This window comes from Pyxicephalus adspersus, chromosome 12, assembly GCF_032062135.1.
Source record: "Pyxicephalus adspersus chromosome 12, UCB_Pads_2.0, whole genome shotgun sequence".
In the NCBI taxonomy this organism is placed as follows: Eukaryota; Metazoa; Chordata; class Amphibia; order Anura; family Pyxicephalidae; genus Pyxicephalus; species Pyxicephalus adspersus.
The window spans coordinates 17,706,707-17,728,662 of NC_092869.1; the positions used below are offsets into that span (position 1 = coordinate 17,706,707).

Consider the following 21,956-nt stretch of genomic DNA (forward strand, 5'->3'; position numbering starts at 1 on the left):
TCTGCTCTATAGAGGTGGGGGGGGGGGGGAGCTGAACATACAGCGCCGTTCTGCTCTATGGGGGGGGGGGGGGGGGGGATTGACAGATCAGGACCCATCTCTTTTCCCCTACACTTCCAGGACGGATCCATGAATGACGAGCTCTGTACATACACCAGATCACTGGACGGTGTATGTAGTCTAAGTAATGGGACAAAAAATAATGATTTTATTAATTGCAATACTTTTAAATAGATCCTCACTTTGCAGCAGTGGTGCCCAACCTTTTTTCATCTAGGGGCTGCTGTTGACATTAGGATAAAACTTGCGGGCCACAATGCAAAGAAACATTAAAGATGTATGTTTAAAACTAGAATAGTTTTAATTGAAAATTAAATTGAAATGTTTCTGGTTACCGTAACATACATGCACCAAATAAAGGAAAATGACAAATTTTCTGTACTCCCCATTTTATTGCTGTTTATTTATGCAACATTTTATTAATGAAAGATACAAAACTAAAGCTATCATACCGTGCTGGCCGTTTATATATTGCTACCCGCTCATCATTCCTTTACTACAGAGCAAAAAATACACCATAAAATGTGTCCTGTCTGTTGTAGGTGGCCACTAACCATCTTTGTACCTGAAAATCTCTGCAATGGATACTCCCAGAGAAATGGAATTCATGTGACGGAAAGCAAAGGGAGGCATGTTCTAACATTGTCAGGTCCCTACGTCTTCTTGTTCCTGAGAAATTAGGGTTCACAGAAGGTAAGTGAACGGATGTATGAAAGGGTATCCTGGCACAGGATTGCACAGTAGTGATGTAATGTTAGGGGTAGTTAGCCACAGGAGTCCTGCACTTGCAGTTACATTTCCCTTTTCTTACAGGTCATGAAATAGCTCCCCTTAAAGTAAAAATATCCCCGATTGTTATTAGGATTTTAAGCTTGTGACCCCATATCTGGTATCTTATGTTTAGGGGACTGGAATTTGGTTTAGTAACAGCTCTCAGGGTCCCCCGTGTACCCTGAAAACATTACATTTTTTATAACACTCAATGTAGGAGTTATGAAGGTTTATACATGAGGATAATGACGGCAGCATGGACATGGACCGTGCACTGCTGGGATTATCTCACAGTACAAGGTGGGCGGGGAGCAGTCACAGCTGATTGCCAGGTCTATAGTACACGCTCACTCTCTCCCTCTCCTGGCAATGCAACCTCATAGAGGAACATAGGAGATGTGCACGCCCTCTCCCTTGCAAGACAACGAGCAGAGAGGGAATGAGCAGAGGACTGGATGTGGCAGCTCCGCAGGCCGGATGTGGCAGCTCTGCAGGCCGGATGTGGCCCAATGGCACACAGCAATGTGTGTTTTAAAACAAGTATTGAAAGTATTTAAAAAAAAAAAAGTTATGTTTTTTTTTTGGTTTTAGTTTTCCTATTTCGGATACTAATATCAAAAGTATAAATTATTTTATATTTACTGAAACAGTTAACTAACCTCTAACTAAACTGAAATTTAAACTTTACCTTGAGAAAAACTTCTAAGAGTTTAAAATTTTGCATCACCATATGCCCGTGGTGGTTCTGCGCAGATGGTTATTTGCCTTACAGAAACACTGATGTTTAAGTACAATAATCCTAACTTCTTCTATGATCAGTGTGAAGTCCTTTTACATAATGAATTCCCCAAATAAGCTTTCACTAAGACAAATAAGGTGTTATTTTCTTCCGAAAATATACTAGTTGCCTGGATGTCTCTGTCTTTAATAACATTTTAAACCAGTGGTTCACAACATGCTAATTACAAAAGTTGGAAGTCCATACTCAATGTAAATGCAGCTGCTGAATTGGCAGGATATCCGTGGAGCCTATGTTCTCAGAAGTTAGTGCAGACTTCATATTCCATCAGTAAGAATGTAATTACACAGGCTTCAGTGTGCGCAGAAAGATTTTGCAAAAAAAAACTTGCGGAGCCCCTGAAAAGCTTTGGGCAGCAGAAAAAAAAATTGCAACCAAGTACAATAGAATTCCTGTTTTTGGTAAAGTTTACACATGAGATTGTTTCAAGTAAATATGTACAAAACTTATCAAGGTATACAATTGTCTTGCACACCTGAAACAGTGAGAGGACAAAAAAGAATCCCAAAATATTCCATATGTGACACTTTAAAAGTATTTACACAGTTTTGGGGCAGGTTCCCATTCCTCATGGCTCCCCCAAGCACTTGAGCGGCAGCACTGGTTCAAAAAGAACCAGCTTCTGCACATAAGACAGATGACAGCAGTGAGCAGTACTAGTACCATTCGCTGCAGGCTCCTATTGATTCCCTAGCAACAGAATTTCCTGGAGTGAGGAAGTGGCAAATGGATCCACTGAATAAGCCCTTGGAGATAACTATAAAAAATAGGTCTATAATGATTCCTCTAGTGTATATATTCTAGTATAAGAGGTGATATCCACCATGTGTTGAACAAGCACTGTTTGTGTCTGTGTTTGCAGTGGTATCAGGGTGCTCCTAAATTTTTTTACATTTTTTTCAAGCTCATCATTATTGATATCACAAGGGTACACACCTTCTGAACCCTCTAAAAGTGTCAGACAGTTCTAAAGTCATATAGATAATTTTTACTAAAATGTCCACCGCCTACGGAAAAATGGCAAAAGAAGCTGAGGGCTGCTATTGAGCAGTGATTAGATTTTATCCCTTTGAACTACCAAGTGTGTGGCATGTCACTGTCAATGCAAATCCAGTAGTTCCAGTTTTCGAATGACAAACAGATCTTAAAAAGAGTGCTGTTTCAATCAAGATGCTACCAGGCTTTACATGCTTTAGCAGACGTTCAGACTATTTCTAGTGGTAAAAGCTTTCTACGCCTAATAACAGATCATTAAGATCTGTATCTAGGATTCATTACCTGCAAATCATATTTGAGCAGTCAAACAGTGTAGAGGCTGTGGTTTTGTTTTTTTTTGTTGTTGTTTTTTTTCAGTTTCCAGCTGAACACTAAAGGGCAGCAGAATGTCAACTTCTTGAATATAAGAAAACTACATCTCATGATTCCTTGTATTGTGTATACAAGTGTAAACAACAAATGCTTTAAGTCTTAGCTCTCTACAGGTCTCTGGCTACAAAAGAAGACAACCTGAGGGAGGCATAAAACATGACCACAGGCATGCAGGATATGCATGAAATTTAAAAGGAATAGTAAACTATTTATACATTTGACTTTAATGACAGCAACAAGATTGTTGACAGCCTTAAAGTGCTTTGTAAAAGTTTTGTCCTACATACTACTCCTTTACTGGAGTTGAGCTGAAGCATGTGCGAGAACAAAACCTGTTTTTATTTACTTTGTTTATTTATTTATTTTTAAATAAAAAACATTTACTGACTAAACCTAAGTGGGAACTTCAGACAAAAAGGAATATTGAAATTAATAGTATGTTAAAAGAGAAAACAAAAAACAGCTTTTTCTGTAATATTCATAATGTATCAAAGAGTTTTCCCTGCAGTATTTTTTCTGCTTCTGGATGTTGTCAGCCTGATGGCCAAGATAATTCCACCCACTTTCTGTGTGCCTAAGTTGACCTGAACTTGCCCTGTAATTGTCCAGTGAGAAGAGAAATAACACAATGATCAGTTCATAAATCACTTTGCTTTTGCTTCCTATCAGCAGCATGCTTGATTTTTGAAAAATCAATGCGACTGTAAATTCATGCACCTTGAAGACTTTCCACCAAAAATTGGTGAATGTCAGAAAACCTTTAATTCTACCAAACAACAGTATACACTACAAAAGAAAATCTGATATTACATATCTGTGGAAATGCATTATCATGAAAAGGATATCTGTAACAACTTACAACCTAACAACTTACTTTGACTTTGCCTCCTGAAGTAGTGATGGGTCATCAGTTGCCAGGTAAACCCGTTTCCTCTCTATGTGCATCTTTCTAGCGAGAAGCTGAAAGTGCTCCTCAACATGTAACATGTACTCTTCAATTGGATGGAATGCTGCCTCTGTTCCAACTTTATCAGTTCTCCTAACATGGACTCTAGGTAAAGAAAAATAATAAATTTCATACTAAAAATAAATATGCAGGACAAGCTATGGATGATGTATACGTTTTCAGATGTGAAATAACCTGCAAAGAATTGTTTGAACAAGGCAAATTGAACCCATGAACACAGCTGGATACAAGGAACATGCTAAGCAAGCAAATTACCTGCCAAAGGATTTTTATTTCTCTCTATACATTACTATGATTCAAACAGCCCCTTCTCAGAGCAAAGTTAGGTAGATGACCCCACATTTAGATCAGGGCTACTCTGAGGGATCACCTTCCTAACCCCTAGAGCAGGGGTCCGCAAACTCCAGCGTTTAGGTCATATACGGCCTAGCCAGTAGTTTGTTCAGGCCTAAGGCCCCCTGGCAGATCCGGCCTAATGCCGGACGGCAGCCCGTGGCAGAGCCAGAAAAAACTACAGAGTTGGAGCCGCATGCCGCTCCTAAACCTCCGTGTGGTGGCTCCCTTCTCTATTTACTGTGGCCGTTTTTTTACACTTCTGCCGCCAGGGTAAATAGGGAACATTCCCTCCCTCTGTGTGTATTGCAGAGGAGAGGAATTTCCTTTAAGGGGCGTTTCCCTTTTCCTCCCTATGCAATGCGGAGGAGAGAGATTTTGGTGGGGGCGGAGCCATTAGGGCGGGACTCAAGAGAGTGTCCAGCCTAGTGTGCTCCTGCCTACCCCCGAAATGGCCTAGTGGCCAAAAAAGTTTTCTGCCCTAGAGAGATGAAGCCCCTACCTTTTAGCCTGGCTCCTAGGATACTCGTTATATATACCAGGAGACTTCTGGCTGCTCCTTCTGTACATGCCCAATCTCAAACATACGCAGAAGGAACTTTTTTTTCAATGGGGGAGAGAAATAGGGGGGAATGCCAAAATTACCCAATCCAAATGAGGTTTTTGGAAAAAGATGGAAAAAGCGAAAATTGGGGAATTCAATCTAAACAAACACTTGTTGACAGCTGATAAACTTAACACATCAGGATCTGGGTTGATAAAGCAAAAGCAAGCCCTGGCACTTACAATGTAATCTGCTTTTAAATGGTTATTACAGTAAAAAAAACACTATACAACATGAAATAAAAATAAAAGTACATTTTTAATTTTATATTTTAGGATTACATTGTTGTTTATTATTTCATTATTTTTTTTAAATTATTATTTTATAAATATGTATATTATAATTTATGATTATAATATAATAAATATAATTATCATACCCGGGAGTTAATCCTAAGAATTACAGGCCCAAAATATGAACAAAAATTTCTATGCAAAAAAATTAGGATCACTTTTTGCATCAAAAAACTGACTATTAGAATGCTAGGGGGTTAACTGAATATGGGAAACCTTAATTGTTATCATTACACAGATATATGATCTAAGGTAATCACGGATTCACTAAAAGCCTTTCTTGTACAAATACCTTATATGTACTTGCGATTTAATAAGCCTTCTTGACTATTAATCGATTTGAAAAAATTGATATATGAAATATATACAATTTATTATAATGAATTCATATGGAGTGTTTGTTAACATCATGGGGTGTTAGGAGGTACATCTTGGGTCACCATAGCAAACCGTAATGTATAACAAAATGTACAGAAGTTGGTTTCTTCTTAACCCTATATAAAGAAATTGTTTTTTCTTATAGATTCTGTGCCATTTTTGCATAGTTGACACCAAAAACTATCTGTTATGGTGCTGTGTGTTTCTCTCTCTTTCAGGCACTGCTATGTTCATTTCATCCATGTTGTTGGTATGGGAGGAAATTTTGGGTTGTTATATTTCAGTGGAAGGCTGGTTCATGTAAGTGGATATATTTTTGTTTTTGGATTTCAGTGGGAAAAATTTTTTAGTTGATTTATTAAGACTATAATGTTATAAATCATTGGTCTTTTCCTGAGGAAGCGGATGATAGTTCAGTGAAACGCGTCAAAAAATATACCAACTGAGATTTGTTTAGCTATGTTATTGATAAAATGTATATCAGTTTTTTTTGATAGTTATATTTTAATCATGATTGTCATAATAAAGTTTTGACATTTTAAATTATATCCAAAAACATAGATTTAAAAAAAAATACATGCCTAAAAAGTCCCATATAAAACAAGAAAAAGCTAATAGGAAGTAGTAATAAGAAGAGCAAGAAACTGTAATTTGAAACTCAGCAACCAAAGGTCCAGAAGAAAGAAGAAAAAAAAATTGTAAATAAAATAAACCTGGTCTACCATTTGCTATGATAAGTTGTTAACACTAAACTTTTCAAAGCGTTTGTGTATAAAAACAAGAACAAGAAAAGATGCTAATAAAGCATAATTTTCCAAATTCAAAGTAAATACCTAAAATATTTATTTAAATATAAGTGACTAAGGGGAGTGTAGCAGTAGAATGTAGTTGTATGTAAATCGAATTTAAAATTTAGGTAATGCCCTTAAAAGGGACTAAGCCAACCCCAATTTAGCATAAAGGTAAACAAAAACGAGAACGAGCCGATCGGTGGGAAGGAATTCAGGGGAGAGAGGGAGAGCCCTCATTGGAGTGACAGCAAGGGGCTTTTTTTTTTTTGAAGCCCAACAATGACCTACCATATACTTTCTATATTTGTTATATACATTCTATGTCATTATTCTTACTACAATTACACACAGAGATATACGTAATTGAACTATCCATCACCTTCACAATTACAGTAACCTACTAGAAGACTTCCTCCATGCGGGCTCATGTATGTCACGCAAACATACCTTTTTCACTTCAGTTTTACATACTGTCATATTAAATAGTATTTGGTTCTGTGTATTCATTTAAATATGTATTTATGTATAAATGCGTTGGGTGTTTTGTCTGTGCGTTGAACTCTTTGCTCTAGGTTCCAGTGTGGTTTAACCATACAATACAGTAGGTTACCTTTGTCTGGTTCATTGTTATTGGTGGATCAACAGATCTTCACCACATAAACTGATTTTCTATGTATTCTATTCTGGATGATTTTGTTGATGTATTCTTTGAACTTTATCACTGAATACAATATAATATTGTCATTAAAGAACCCTATCTGTTCTCGTTTTTGTTTACCTTTTTTGCTAAACTGGGGTTGGCATAGTCCCTCTTAGGGCATTACTTAAACTTTTAATATCGATTTACATACAACTACATTCTACTGCTACACTCCCTTTAGTCTCTTATATTTAAATGTGTAATAAAAAATTTAGGTATTTACTTTGAATTTGGAAAATTAAGCTTTATTAGCATCTAGTTTTTTTTACACAAACGCTTTTACAATTTAGTGTAAACAACTTACCATAGCAAATGGTAGACCAGGTTTATTTTATATTTTTTATTGTTTTCTTTATTCTGGATCTTAAAATATAGGCAAATATTGAGTTTCAGACATCAGGTTGCCGAGTTTCAAAGTACAGTTTCTTGCTCTTATATATAGACATCACATCAATAACATAGCTAAACAAATCTCAGTGGGTATATTTTTTGACGCATTTCACTTATCGCCAGCTTCCTCAGGAAAAGACCAAGGATTTATAATAATATAGTCCTAATGAATAAACTAGAAAATGCTTTTTCCAAACATTTGTTTTCAACGGAAATAGAAAAACAAAAATATATCCACAAACATTAGCCAGCCTTACACATTTAAATAAAATAGAAAATGGCACAAGAAAGTAAATAAATGTCCAGCAGGACATAAAGGTATACCGTATTTTTCGCCGTATAAGACGCTCCGGAATATAAGACGCACCCAATTTTAAAGGAGGAAAATCTAGAAAAAAAGATTCTGAAAGATTATTTCCCTTCTGATCACTCATGTGCCATTCATACCGGTATTCCCCTTCTGATCACTCATGTGCCATTCAAATTCCCTTTCTGATCACTCTGTACCTTTCAAATTCCCTTTCTGATCACTCTGTGTCATTCAAACTCCCCTTCTGTTCACTCTGTCATTCAAATTCCCCTTCTGATCACTCTGTGCTTTTTTTCTATTGTATGGCAGTTAGGACAGGGAACAGCAGGTGGCGCTGTGCCGGCTTCTTTCACATTGCTTTACAGACAGGAGAAAACACGATGCTGGCAGAGGAGAGAAGAGAGACACGCTGCAGCCAGACACACGCAGGATCGGGTATCAGGTGAGTAAAATATTTTAATTATTTTTTTTAACACATTTGTCGTATAGGACGCACTAACTTTTCCCCCCAAGTTTTGGGGAAGAAAAAGTGCGTCTTATACGGCAAAAAATACGGTAAATAACATAGCTGAGGTAGAAAAAATAACTGGGTCCTGAATATCCATTATCTATTTACTGACTAAACCCAAAAGGGAAAACAGGAACATAATGGGATTCAGCTTATCATGAACATGAATAAATGATGGGTTAAAGAGCAGAAGCAAAGCAGTAAATTTTAGGGATGCAATGGATGTATAGTTGTGTTTCAACGGAACTCTGAACAAAAATTTTATATTCACTTAATTGTGTTTTATATTCTTACCCAATAATTGGATGTTTAAATCCTAGTTTTTTTGTGGCTTCCTCAATTTCCATTTCCAGCCAAGGCTGAGGTCTGATCAAATATTTGACAAACTGAGAAACCCACCAGACAGCTGGATCACCATGTAAACGTATCAACCGATCTGCAAGGTCTTCTGGTACTCCAAGTGGAAGGTAGGGAGGCCTTGGATGGAGGCTGTCAACAATTGGCAACTCCACAACTTGAACATCTTTGTCATTTGCTTCACCTGTACCAGAGAAATATGAACTTCCATAAACATCTTAAGCATGAAATAGGGAACTTGTGTTCAGATGTTTAAAATATTTTGACTTGGCCAACTGCACCTAATGTTTTCAGTTTCCTATTCTGTTCAGTCACATATCATGTAATAACAGTACAAAATAGTAATATTTCTTTGTGGATAAAAAAATAAAGCTTCTAGATGTGTTTACCAAGTCTACAAAAATTCTAATGGGACTTAGACATGGTTTCTACACATTTACAGGTAATACATTTTGTTAACATGTATGCATTAACAGAAGAATAACTAACTTTGATGTCTTACTGTCTTCATTAACTTCTCCGTTTGAAGAAATATTGTGGGTTAACAGGCCGTAGGGAGCAGAATGTATGTGGCACTGGATGACATTGCAGCTCTTGTTTAGAGTTGCCAAAAATCCCACTTTCAAGACTGCAGGATGACCTGGTTTATTTGCAACTTCAGGTAACATGTGCCCAGCCCCTTGTTCCCTACCATATCCTACTATTTGACTCTAGCAATCACAGGCAAAGAACAGTGACCACAGAAACCACAGACTGAGAAGCAGTGCTCCCCAGACTGTCTATCCCCAGACTGTGTGGATTTGGTCAATTTGGTAATTTCAAGAACCTAAAGGGAACCTGCAGAGATAAAAATATGAAGGCTGACACTACAAACATTCCAAGAGTTAGTAGCATTTTTTAACAATTTCAGTATTTTCCCAGTTCTTGACTCAAAAACAAACAATGAAGTTACCAACCAGCTATTACCAACCATAATCTCACCAAAGACTTTTTTACTAAGTCACCAACTCCTACATGAATTCAAATGAACATGACGAGGTGCACATGTTTATGAAAACCTGATTCATATTGGCACATGCTGCACACACCATAGCTAGAGACATTATTGTAGGAGCATAGATCTTGGTTACCTCCAAACTGATGACCTGTCTAGACTTTTTAAGTACAATCATGAAAATGGTTATAACCTATTTACAGTACTGGACACAAACTTAACTTTTTAATTTTACCAAAAAGCCTCCATTCCTAGGTCTACATCCTACCTAGTTGCCCCATCTTATTATTAGTCTCAGTTGTCCACAAGTCTTTTTAACCTGAGCAAAGCCAGGTCTAAACAACAACTAAAATGTTATACATTAATTTGGAATTTATGGTAAATAGTTTACAGGGCTATGTATGATGTCAAACAAGCCAGCACACCAAAGTCCAGTCTTTAGTCTGTGAAATGCCAAAAAAACTTTGAACAAAAAAAAAATGTAAACCTGTAGTCTTACTGGAATTTCATGTGCTAAACTTTGCTAATTGAAATGTCTTAAAGTATGCGTAGATCTCAACAGTTTCTTCTTTGCTTCGGTTTAATCAATAAACATTTTTTCACTGACAAACCTCATTCTATATGTTAAACGTAAACAAAATTAGAAATTGGTATCTGCAATACACTCCAAAAAAATTGTGACAAAGGCAAAATAGAGTTAAATTCTCTAAGGTTCTTTAATTATCCGGTTCAATGGTAACAGGTGTCAGTATCAAGATTGGGCACAAGATTGGGCACAAACTGGAGCATCCAGCTAAGGCTCAGTCTAAACAAAGATGGGTTATGGCCCACCAATTTGTGCACATAATTCCCTCAATTTAAAAACAATGTTTTTCAGTGCCAGAGTGCAAATAATTTAGATCTGTCACCAACTTAGGTTAAAAACATTGTGAAAAAATTCTGGAAGTCAGGAAAAATCTCTGCATAAAAGACAAGGGTGAGGACTGCTGCTGAATGTGCAGGTGGTATAGCATTAGAAACTGTCTGAAACTGAAAGTGCAACTATGCTAACGGGGAGTCTTTAGTTTTAGGACAAGGAGCATGAAACACTATTTCCTTAACAAAAAATATAAATATTGTGCCTATTGGAACAATCTTTGCTCTAAGCAGTGTATTTTACAATTTCCACTTATAAAAATCAAACCAATACATTTTCAAAATTTTAGTTTCTCTCCCACACCGTTTGGGTGTTTCTCATTTCCAAAACAGTCACAACTATTTCCACACTTTCAAGAAACTCGACGGTAACTATTAAAAAACATTGTAAAACCTTTTCTTTCGATAAGGCCTGTTCTAATGCTAGTATTTTTGGTAAGATGGTAGAGAAGTGTGTTTTCTATTTTTGGAAAAACAAAACTAGTATTTCTGCTCCCAATAAAACCCTGTCTACTTTTCCCTAACCTTGCCACATAACTTCAGATTAGAACTCGTTTAAACAGTTCTGTAGAACAGACTTAAGCTACGTTGTGTTTTTGGGTTTTAAATAATTTTTATTTTATTAGTTTGTTCAGGCCTAACGCCCCCTGGCGATCCAGTCTGATGCCGGCCGGCGGATCAGCCAGGGGGCGTTAAGAACTACCAGAGCCTCCCCCTTGCAGTTGCTTCCCTATTTACCGCAGCTGGCGTTGATACTTCCACCACCGTGGTAAATAGTGAAGGCTCTCTGAAGCAGTGTTCTCCCCAGAAATTTTTTTCAGCCGGGTGGTAGAAAGCTGTAGCCGGGTGGTAAAAAAGGGTGTGTGGCAAAACACAGCAAATTTAGTGCTCCCAGTTGTTTATGCCATGGGTATCCAGTAACCCTTATTGTTTCAGTGTTCTACCTTCTCCCAATTATTTGTTACAACTTTGTAATGCCTGCCCCGTTAGTATATCCAATTTTTCTATTGCATGAATTTTGCCACAACTGTCCAATGCCATGTATTGTTACCCAACTTACTAGTGTTCTAAGCTTTAAGAGTGTAATCCTTTGTAGTAATGTAATATTATAATGAATGTGGTGTAACAAGTTAGGCTTAGCTCATATTAGCAGCAAAAAACAATTACCCCTTCTGAGTGACTTCTGGCAACTGCTAGGCACCTAGGATTGGTAACAGGCCAGAGTGTTTTATGTTCTAATGATGCTGTAGTAATGAGATTGTAGGGGGAGAATGTGCCTGACACTTGCACCTATATTTTCAGTTTTGTACCCGCCACCTCAGAGAAATTGGGTTTCAAAGAAGAGAAGCAGACAGTAGTTTCATAGATACCGATTTGTGAAAGGTAAATATATATTAATGGGCCCCACCCCAATGCTCCTTGCTATGTTAGTGGCTCCGGGGTCCCCAATTTGCATTTTCAATTTAGGACTCCTAGTTGCACTTTCCTCTGAAACAGCAACCCCAATGTTCAATTTTCATAACTTTACATTTGTGATCCCAATATGTTGAAATTCTTTAAAGCTGGGGGGCTGCAATTGTAGTACCTAGTATCTATGAGGGTCCGCTGTGTACCCTGAAAATACAAGTCATTGTGACATACAGTTTAGGAGATATGGAGGTTTGTACACACAGAGCTGGGAGGATGCAGAAAGACATGCAGACTTTATTTAGAGCTCTAGCAGTGGATACATTTCACAGGCTGCTTTTTTTTTTTAAATAGACATCCAAGCTTGTGCTAGCAGATAGGGGCAGGGCTGACTGTGTCTCCTTCACATGAAGACTGAACTGTGTGTGCTCTCCTCTCATTGGCAGCAGCAATCCTCTGAACGGATGACACAGAGCACAGATCAGTCTCTCTGAGATCGGTGCAGAGGATGAGAGGTGCAGAGGATGAGAGCTGCCAAGGAGAGGTGGGCGGGGTATTCAAAGTAGCCGGGCAGAGCAACCTGCTAAAACCCTCTGGGGAGAACTATGCTGAAGGTAAATCCCTCTCTCTTGCAATGCATACCGAGGAGAGGGATTTCATTTCAGGGGGCGTTCCCTGGCGGTGGGCGGACCCATTAGGGCTGGTCCCTCCTAGTGTGCTCCCGCCAACCCCAAAAATGGCCTAGTGGCCAAAAAATATTTGCCAACCCCTGGTCTATGGAATTGGTCCAATCTTTATCCGAAAATCTGTGATATTTTAGACACAAGAGTGGATTTGATGGTATGCAAAAACCTCCTTTTCCAAAAAAGGATAAAGAGATACTGCAGCTACATGAGAAATGGGTTTTCTTAGTCAGAATATTAGTGAAGGATTTACCGTAAGTTGTCACATCACCCGTCTCTCCTCTGCCGATCTCCCCTGGATTACCAACGGCAGATCTGGGTCCTGTGCTATCTGAAGGCGGAGGGTAGATTTTTGTGCCACGCTTGACAGCCCGAGTATAAAAGTGGGTTTGTTATCACCTCAGCTGGGAGCAGCTGCCTATGTAGATGCAACATATATTTAAGGGCATATTTTGGGATCATTTGCTGCTCCAAGAACGTGTCAGCATAGTCTCTTGTGTCATGCAACCTTTCCCAAAGGCATATTGTAAGAGCAGCTCAGTTATACAATTCTACATCAGGGAAATTCAGCTCTCCATTATTAACCGATTGGTGCATAATTTACATGCTCAGCCGTGCTCTCTTGCTTCCCCAAACAAAAGAAAAAAATAATCTGTATAATTCTTTGAGATCTGGTTGGCGAAGCAGGATTGGTAGCATTTGATGTTGTACAAAAGTTTAGGGAACAAAATCATCTTAATCACTCTGCCCAGATAGGAAAGAGTAAATGAAGTCCATTTGTGTAATTGAGTCTTAACAACACGCCACAACGGCTTTACATTGGCATTGTATAGTTTGGTCGTTTTTTTAGTGATTTGGACTGTCAGGTATTGCAGTTTCTCTTGCACCAAAACCACAGGATATAAAGAACCCCATACAGGTCTAACACAATTGGTCAAGAATGGGGCTTTAGATTTATCTAAACTGATAAAGTATCCGGAGACTAAACCATACTGGGTAAAAAGATTCAGGATTGCTGGGAGGCAAATTTTTGGGTCAGTAATATAAAGTAATAAATCGTCCGCAAATGCTGTTATTTTCACCCTCTTAGTACCTATTTGTACACCCAGAAAATATGGGGAATATTCGAGAAGTCTCAGCAGTGGGTCTAAAGCCAGATTAAACAACAGTGGTGAAAGTGGACATCCCTGGCAGGTACCTCTGCTCATCTTCACTTGAGAAGACAGTGTACCGTTAATAAACAATCGTGTTTGCGGTGAGCTATAAAGATATTGGATAAAAGCTGAGAAATTATGGACAAATGCCCGTTGAGCCATAACTGCATGCAAAAGAGGCCATTCTACCTTATCAAAGGCCTTCTCAGCAACTTAATAGCATTGTTTTAGGGTAATTGGGGGCAATGGCCGTGTGGACGCCTATAGTCGAATGTTTACCCTGAACAAATCCCAATTGGTGTTTGGTAAGCTGGGAGGGCAAAAAGTTTTGAAGCCTGATGGCCATTAACTTCGGCAAAAGTTTATAATCGCAGTTCAAAAGCGATATCGACCTATAGGATAAAAACCAAAGTTGAGTCTCTACCTTCATTAGGTATAAGTATCGTATGTGCCTCATTAAACTCTAGGAATGGAGATTGTTGTTGAAGAATGGCGTTATACACCTTGGTCAGGAGGGGTATTACTTCATCTTGAAGTAGTTTATAAAATTCAGCTGCATAGCCATCCGGGCCAGGGGTCTTATGATTGGCCATTGACTTTATAGTCTTCTGGACCCCTTCCAATGAAATTGGTTTGTTTAGGGCTTCCCTATCATCTGAGCCCAACTTAGGGAGTCTAGCCTAAGGCAGCAGACCGTCTAATAACACTGGTTGTACAGGTTGAGCTGAATACAATTGTCTATAGTAGTTCTCAAAAATCTCAATTATTTCCCTTGAAGAATTGTGAACTGCACGGGTCATCAATTACCTTAAAAATATAGCGTTTGGGCCCATGGGGTTTAGTCAGATTTGCCAGCAATAAGCCTACTTTATTGCTCCACCTGTAAAATGCTTTTGATAACTAATTTGTGTCTCTACTCTGGAGGCGATATAAGTTTTAAATAGGTAACAGCCTCCTGCCATTTCAATTTTGCAGCCTGTGAGCCAGTACCTAAAAAATCTCTGTACGCCTTAGTAATTTTGCTCTGTAATTCTGCGTATACCTTGAGATGGTGTTTGTGCTTGCGTTTGGTATAGTCCATGAGATAAGCTCTCATGACCGCTTTTCAAGTACGCCAGAGCAGTATGGGTGTATCCCAATGCTCAAGATTGTCATCAAGACTATTGGCCCAGTGGGTTTTCACATAATTTGAGAAATCCGGAGATCCTTTTAAAATTGTTGGGGATTTCTATTGGAATGTCCTGTTAATGCACTGGGGAAGATCTAAAATCAAAACTACAGGAGCATGATCAGAAATATCAAAATCTGCCATTGTTGCTTCAGAAACTTTCGGATAAAGAGATTCATCAATCAAAATGTAATCAATCCTTAAAAAAGACATATGGGCCTTAGAGTAACAAGTGTAACTTCATTTCATTAGGATTAAGAAGCCTCCAGGCATCAACCAAAGTAATCTGGGTCAATAAACGCTGAGTTCCCACTGAGGTAGTTCCTGGTCCACTTTGAGTCAAACTTGAACAGTCTAGAACAGGGTCTACTATTGCATTAAAATCTCTGGCCACTATCCAATTCGGATAATTTTCTTCAAGAAATTTTTGTGTGAGATGTGTAAAATGAATTTGAGTTACCAGTGGGGGCATAGATGGAGCATAATAAATACCTTTGTCCCCCCTGTTCCAGCACTACCACCGCATATCTACTCATATCTACTCCTCATCCAATAGTTTAGTAATAAACTTTTAAGGAAGATTTTTGTTCAGGAGAATAGCCACTCCTCTTTTCTTAGTTACATAGGTGGTGGCAATGGTTTCCCCAATCCAAGCGTCACACAAAATTGCAGTGTCACCTGTTTTCCAGTGAGTTTCCTGCAGAAACACAATATCTGTTTTTTTTTTTACGTTTCAAATGCAGCAATATTTATTTTTACCTTTTTAGGGGACTATTTAGTGCAGCAACATTCAAAGATATTGACTGCAATTTAGTCTGAGGGCTGGCAACTATGTGGGGAGAAGTACATGGTGGTGTCATGTTGGTGGCCAAAACAAATAACAGTCAACAGATCTATCTATCTCAGAAAAGAGCAAGCCCAATCCCAGCCAATAGGGGTCATTCAAATCCAACAGAAAATCAGTAGTTATTCTGCACAAGTATAAAAAAAATTACACAATATGTATCTCTTAGCATAACAAACACCTGAAGTGCAGTACTCCAATTCCTCTGTTTTAAATTTGTAAACTCAAACTTCTGCCATCTATTCCAGGCAGTAGAGTGAACTCTAACAGAATTTCCCAAATTTTTCATTTTCATTTTTGAGCATTAAAGTGTACTGAAAAGAAATCTTTTGGGTGAAACACAGTTAAGCAGGTTAGGACTATAGAAATCAGAATCATTCTATACGGGGCTTCAAACATGCCAAAATAACCATTAATAGGCATGACATTAAAATAGAAAAACACAAAAAGGGACTACAAGGTGCAAGCATCCATCAAGTGTCCATCATATTGCTTAAGTATCCTGGGAATTGCGACGGTCCTGGTTGATGAAATCCATCACAAGTTGGGGGTCATCAAACAACTTGTTTTCTCCTCTCCACAAAAATAAAGCAAAACCTGTTTCTTTTGCCACAAGAAGGCGACAAATCGGTACAAACTGTTTGCGTCCTTCAGCTACTGATGGGGAGAAGTCCTGGAATAATAAAAGCTTGTCCTCACCCATTTTCTAGTCTCATTGCTTCCGATATAGTGATAGCAGCGATTCTTTATCCAATGCGTGGAAAAATTTTGCAATGACTGGCCTAGGTCTTTGGCTGTGTGTGGGGTGCTCCGGGCCTACCTGATTGACCCTCTCCAGAGCCCGCAGGGTTAGGGGTGTAGGGTTGAGCACAAATGGCATATCAACCGTGATGTATTTAATTAAATCCTGCCCTTTCCAAGATTCTGGAATGCCAATGATGCAAAGGTTGGAGGGCCTATTTTTGTTCTTCAGGTCTTCAACTTTCTCTTCTAATGAAGAAATCAGCATAGTTTGAGTTGTAAGTGTGCCTTGTGTTTCCAGGGCTTGGTCTTTAAGATCGCTTACCCTCTGTTGCACCTCAGCTATCCGTGCTGTGTTGGAAATAATGGTTGCCAGTGCTATTTCAAAGGTTGTCTGAAGGGTGGAGAACTTTTTGTTGAAGTATGGTGTGAGAAACTTTATCATCTCTGCTGCTGTGGCATTAGGGACTGACAAAGACATGGATGCCTCTGGATCAGAGGTAGACAGGTCCTGTGAGTGTTCCATGGGCATTAATTCAGGTGATGGTGGGGAGAACCTTAAAGAGGACACCCTAGATTTCTGAGAACCCTTTGAATTTGACTTAGATTGTTGCTTACAAAGTGCTGCAGCGGAATGTTTCCCCATGTATTTATCCATGGTGTAAATATTGCTGTAGTAGCCAACTCAGCCTGATACAGATATACAGATGTGGATTTCTATGGGGTATAGGTGTAGCACTACAAGGACCAACTCAGCCCAGTAAAAAATAAATATACAGGTTACAAATGCAGGTTTCAGTAGCCTGCAGGTACAGCACTTTAAGATCCAACTCGGCCTAGTACAAAACACAGTTGCAAGTTTCAATTACTTGCAGGTACAGTATTATGCGAGCCAGCTCAGCCTTGTAGGCACAGTGGTGTATAGGCTAGTCCAGCCTAGTACAGGATACAGATGCAGGTTTCAATAACTTGCAAGCACCGTGGTGTAGAGACCAATTCAGCCTGATACAGAACCCAGATGCAGTTTGCAATAATTTGCAGGCACAATGGTGTATAGGTCAATTCAGCTTGGTACAGGGTACAAATGCAGGTTACAATGGCTAGCAAACACAATAGTGAAGAGGCCAAATTGGCCTGGTATGTGGCACAGATGCAGGTTTCAGTAGGCTACAAGTATTGCACTATAGGATCCAATACAATCTAGCGCAGGACATTAAAACAGACTTCCCAATCCTGAAGGCTCAGAGCTCTAAATAAGAAGTGAAGGGCTAAAAGTTCCCATAGGAAACATATATAATGTTCCATATGATGACTAGGACCCTCCGCAGCCCACAGTGCCACTCCGACAGGAGGATAATCTCCAGCACTCACCCCTCCCAGCCATGTCCCAGGGCTCCCAGAAAAAAAAACTCCTGGGGTATATTCAGCCAAGTCCTCTGTGGTGAAATAGCCATAGTCTTTAATCTGGCTGTAGCACGCTGCAGCTGGGCAGGCAAGATGGCGCCTGCCACGTGCCAGTGTGGTGGACGTCAGTCCCCTTTCTTGCCACTGCCTCCACACCCGCTTGGTCCCCAGGGAGTACAAGAGGCTCCTCCTCCTCCGTGCCTCAGAAGAGCCGGGAGAAGTAGATGTAAAAGCCGGTGGTATTGTCCCCAGGGAGCTAATGCGCCTCGCGTCCACCTCGTACGGCTCTGCCCCTGGAAGTCACGTGTTTTAGGGTTAAATTGCATGAAACGTGTATTGTTATTATTCCACAGTATTTATATAGCGCCATCATATTATGCAGCGCTGTACAAAGTCCATAGTCATGTCACTAGCTGTCCCTCAAAGGGGCTCACAATCTAATGTCCCTAGGTTTATAATACAGTCTAAGGTGAATTTTGGGGGGTAGCCAATTAACCTCACTGCATGTTTTTTGGATATGGGTGGAAACCAGAGTACCCGAAGGAAACCCAGGCAGACACACAGAGAACCTGAAAACTCCATGCAGATAGTGTCATGGCTGAGATTTGGACCTGGGACCTAGTGCTTCCAAGCCCAGAGCACTAACCTCTGAGTCGCCATGCCTGCCTGATAGTATAATCTTTAAAGATATGTATATGTTAAAATAAAGAAAACAAACCAGCTTTGAACTGTAGCAATCTCTCAAGTGTAACAACCAAGAAAGCAAACAAGATAAACTGGGACTTTCAGCACATCAGACATTTGCCAATCAGCAATTATGCAGCAATAAACAAAACATTTAGCACAATTGTTTTAGTTGGTGTTAGCATCCAACATACACATTTGCTCAAGCTTGCAAGACTAATTTTTTTTTTTAACACCTAAATGTATTGCTTTCAGGATTTGATAGTTTTGTTAGCATTGTGCAAGTGACATTTTTTTTTAAAAGAGAAATCAGGAATCTAATGTCAACCTTTCACTTTTTTGAAGCTGTGCAAGTACAGATTGTCTAATCTCCAGTTACTCTTCATTAGATACAGTCCACTATGATCCTTGGCACACAGGTATGTATACACAATGGAGGGTGGCACAAAGCACTGATTTGTTGTTTTATTGCTGCCAGAACATATTCTTTTACAGAGCCCAAAACCAGAGTTCTGTATTAGCAGCACCTGGATTTGGCTGTGCTCATCGCCCTTTTCCTATTAATCAATTAAATGAGTTTTGGAGCCTCAAGTAATTTTAGACCAGACAAAAGAAGAGTCACTTCTGTTAGTTACCAGAAAGTGGGCAGTGAGCACAGCACAGACAGACCCAGCTGCTCCTATCTAGAGCTGCAGAGTAGAGTTCTGTAGATGCAGGTGTTTTCGACATATACCAAGTCTGTCTGTTTTGAGCAAAGACTGTCCAGCTATCATTTCTGTAAAGCCTATGGCCCTGGCCTCTGCTGTTGCTGTATGAGATTCACCTGTAGCTGTGATAAGTGCTTTACTGCTACATTTTGACGAAGTTCAATACTAAAGCTGCGTATACACGTCCAATAATTATTGTTGGAAATGAACAATTGATTGGCCAAAAATCGTTCTAAAAAAGTCACCGACGCAGACGAACGAGGATTGTCGTTGGAAATAGACTGGCGCGGCGGATCTGATTGGCTGACGATCGTTCACTATCTTGTGTACAGTCGTTCAGTGCTCGTGCATGTCTCTGCAATACATTTTCTCCTTTACATGTCACTCTCCTTTACATGTATCTAGCGTGTGTACACTATTGGTGGATTAAATTTGAACGATCGTATCGTTACAGCATGTACAGAATTCTGCACAATACGATTGTTCAAGTATAATCGTGCATAATTGTTGATCGGTCGTAATCGTTCATTTTCTAACGATAATTATTGGAAGTGTGTACCTAATTTTAGGCTTTGTTTCCATTATGTGAAGTGCAATGCAGTTCACAGCACCTAACAAAAGCTGCAATATGCAAGGTATAGAGCGCAATGTCTGTGGTTTACACTTATACATTGAGCAGGTCAATGGACATTATATAGTAAGCTTTATAAATATACATTTTTGGGTTCATAAATTTCCAACACGCAATAAACAATTTCCCCAAAAACATATCGGTCCAAATATACAATTGCACAAGGTGCTGACTACATAAAATTCTACAGTCAGAAAAATAAACCCAAGAGTATTCTCTTTAAAATACTTTTACAACCAAATAAGAAAAAAAAAAAATAAAAAAAAAAAATAAATAAATAATAAAAAAACAATATTTTGTATCTTGGAAACAGAAATTTCCGAACAAGACTGTTCTTAACAAGATTCCAAATCATTAATTTAGTAAAGCTGTAGATAGAAAAATATTGACCAGGATTTTGTGTTTAATCTAAAAGTAACTATAAGCAGAATCAAAAATTAAATGCACACTGCAGTCTCAACTGAATTACCCGGGACAGGGTTCATTTTCCCGGAGTCTCCCTGTAACTGTTTTATTACCTGTCAATCCTGACATTGTTTTTTTTTCCCCTTCCTGTAATGGGCCAACCTAGGTAAAGAGTGAAGAAAAACTAGTAAACTAGAGAGGGTGTATAAAAAAACATTTTTCAAGAATAATAAAACCTTTTGCTCTTGCACTCTAAAAAGCAAATTGTTTTAAGTTAAAATTATATAAAAATTACATGCCCAACAACCATGTCAACAGGGTCACAATGCTGCTGCACAATTTCACCGTTGTCATTGCATCACAGGAAATGGAAAACAATGGATCTACTGGCAGGATCAATTGAAAATAAAAAAAAAGTTAGGATAACTAAAAGTATAGTGACATAATATTCCTATAGCAAAAGAGCATGAATTCAAGCAAGAATCATACATTCTTCCAAAACAAGGAAAACATACAAAAAAATAAAAAGATTTTACTGCTGCTAACTTAAAAGGAGTGTTTAAAAAAAGCTACTGCAGGGAATTGATTTTAAAGGTACAGTCTTTCAAAATGGGCACTAAATATCAAATGCGTAAAAAGGCTTTTCAAATAGATAATGGAAAAAACTAACGTTATAATCATGCTCAACAGTAAGATGGATCAGCAACACCCCCTCCCCCCAACATTGCTCTTTAGATATACACTTTAAGAGGTGTATTTTTAAATTATTCCCCTGTCAATTCTCCCTAAATCCAATTATAATTTTTGCTTAAACACACATAATTTCATATTGTGACAGCTGTGCCTTTTGATTCGTTCTGCCACCTAGTGGTCAATTGACATTCTTTTTATAGCAACTGAAATGTGAAGTGTAGAGAGAGAGATTCAAACACCGGTCAGCGAATTTCAGACAAGTTAACAGATTAATAATTTATAAAGTCCAGCCAACGCCATTTCCTTAGTTTTGGATTAAGGACAGGTTTGAATCCCTGTTGGATTTTTGCACTGATACCCAAGCTAAAAAGTTTTACCTTCACCTCCTGTTCTAACATATCAAACACCTAGTGAGGGTAACTCTCAAACAGCAACACAGGTCAAAGTCCACACCAGATTTTCTTTTTTGTGTTTATGAATCCTTGCCAAGACAGAAATAAATGTAAAATTTACCTAATGGAGGCTCAGACAGCCTGCTTTCAATAGTTACATTTGGTACATTGTATTGTATATGTTTGGGCTAAAATAAATTAAAAGAATATTTAATCCAAAATTTAAATAAATCGGTTAAAGACTGTAACTTTAAAAATTTAAAATGCTTAAGGCATTTGCTTTAGCGACACAGCAGATTAACACAAATAAAATTGAAGGACAACAATTACACTCTTGAATGAATGCTGCCTTCGCGGGATTAGTGGATCCTGTGCAGTAAACTGTTAAAGAAAAAGAACATAAAAGTTGAATGTACTAACACTACATTTAGAAACCTGACATAAAAAAAAAAAAAAACATTCTGACAAAGATGCAGTCTGCAAACAGAAGATTTGTTTGGATAAG

The 21,956-nt window shown here is 38.6% G+C and overlaps 1 protein-coding gene across 3 annotated transcripts in view; it reads right to left on the minus strand.

Annotated features, from left to right (window-relative positions):
- Nucleotides 1-21,956, minus strand: part of FUT8 (fucosyltransferase 8) — a 140,735-nt gene that overhangs the window by 12,972 nt on the left and 105,807 nt on the right. For all 3 annotated transcript variants that reach the window (XM_072427850.1, XM_072427851.1, XM_072427852.1), the window contains 2 exons: nucleotides 8,567-8,813; nucleotides 3,873-4,049 (listed from right to left, as the gene is read on the minus strand). In XM_072427850.1, coding sequence (XP_072283951.1) covers nucleotides 3,873-4,049; nucleotides 8,567-8,813 — 424 coding nt within the window. The remainder of the gene's footprint in view (nucleotides 1-3,872; nucleotides 4,050-8,566; nucleotides 8,814-21,956) is intronic.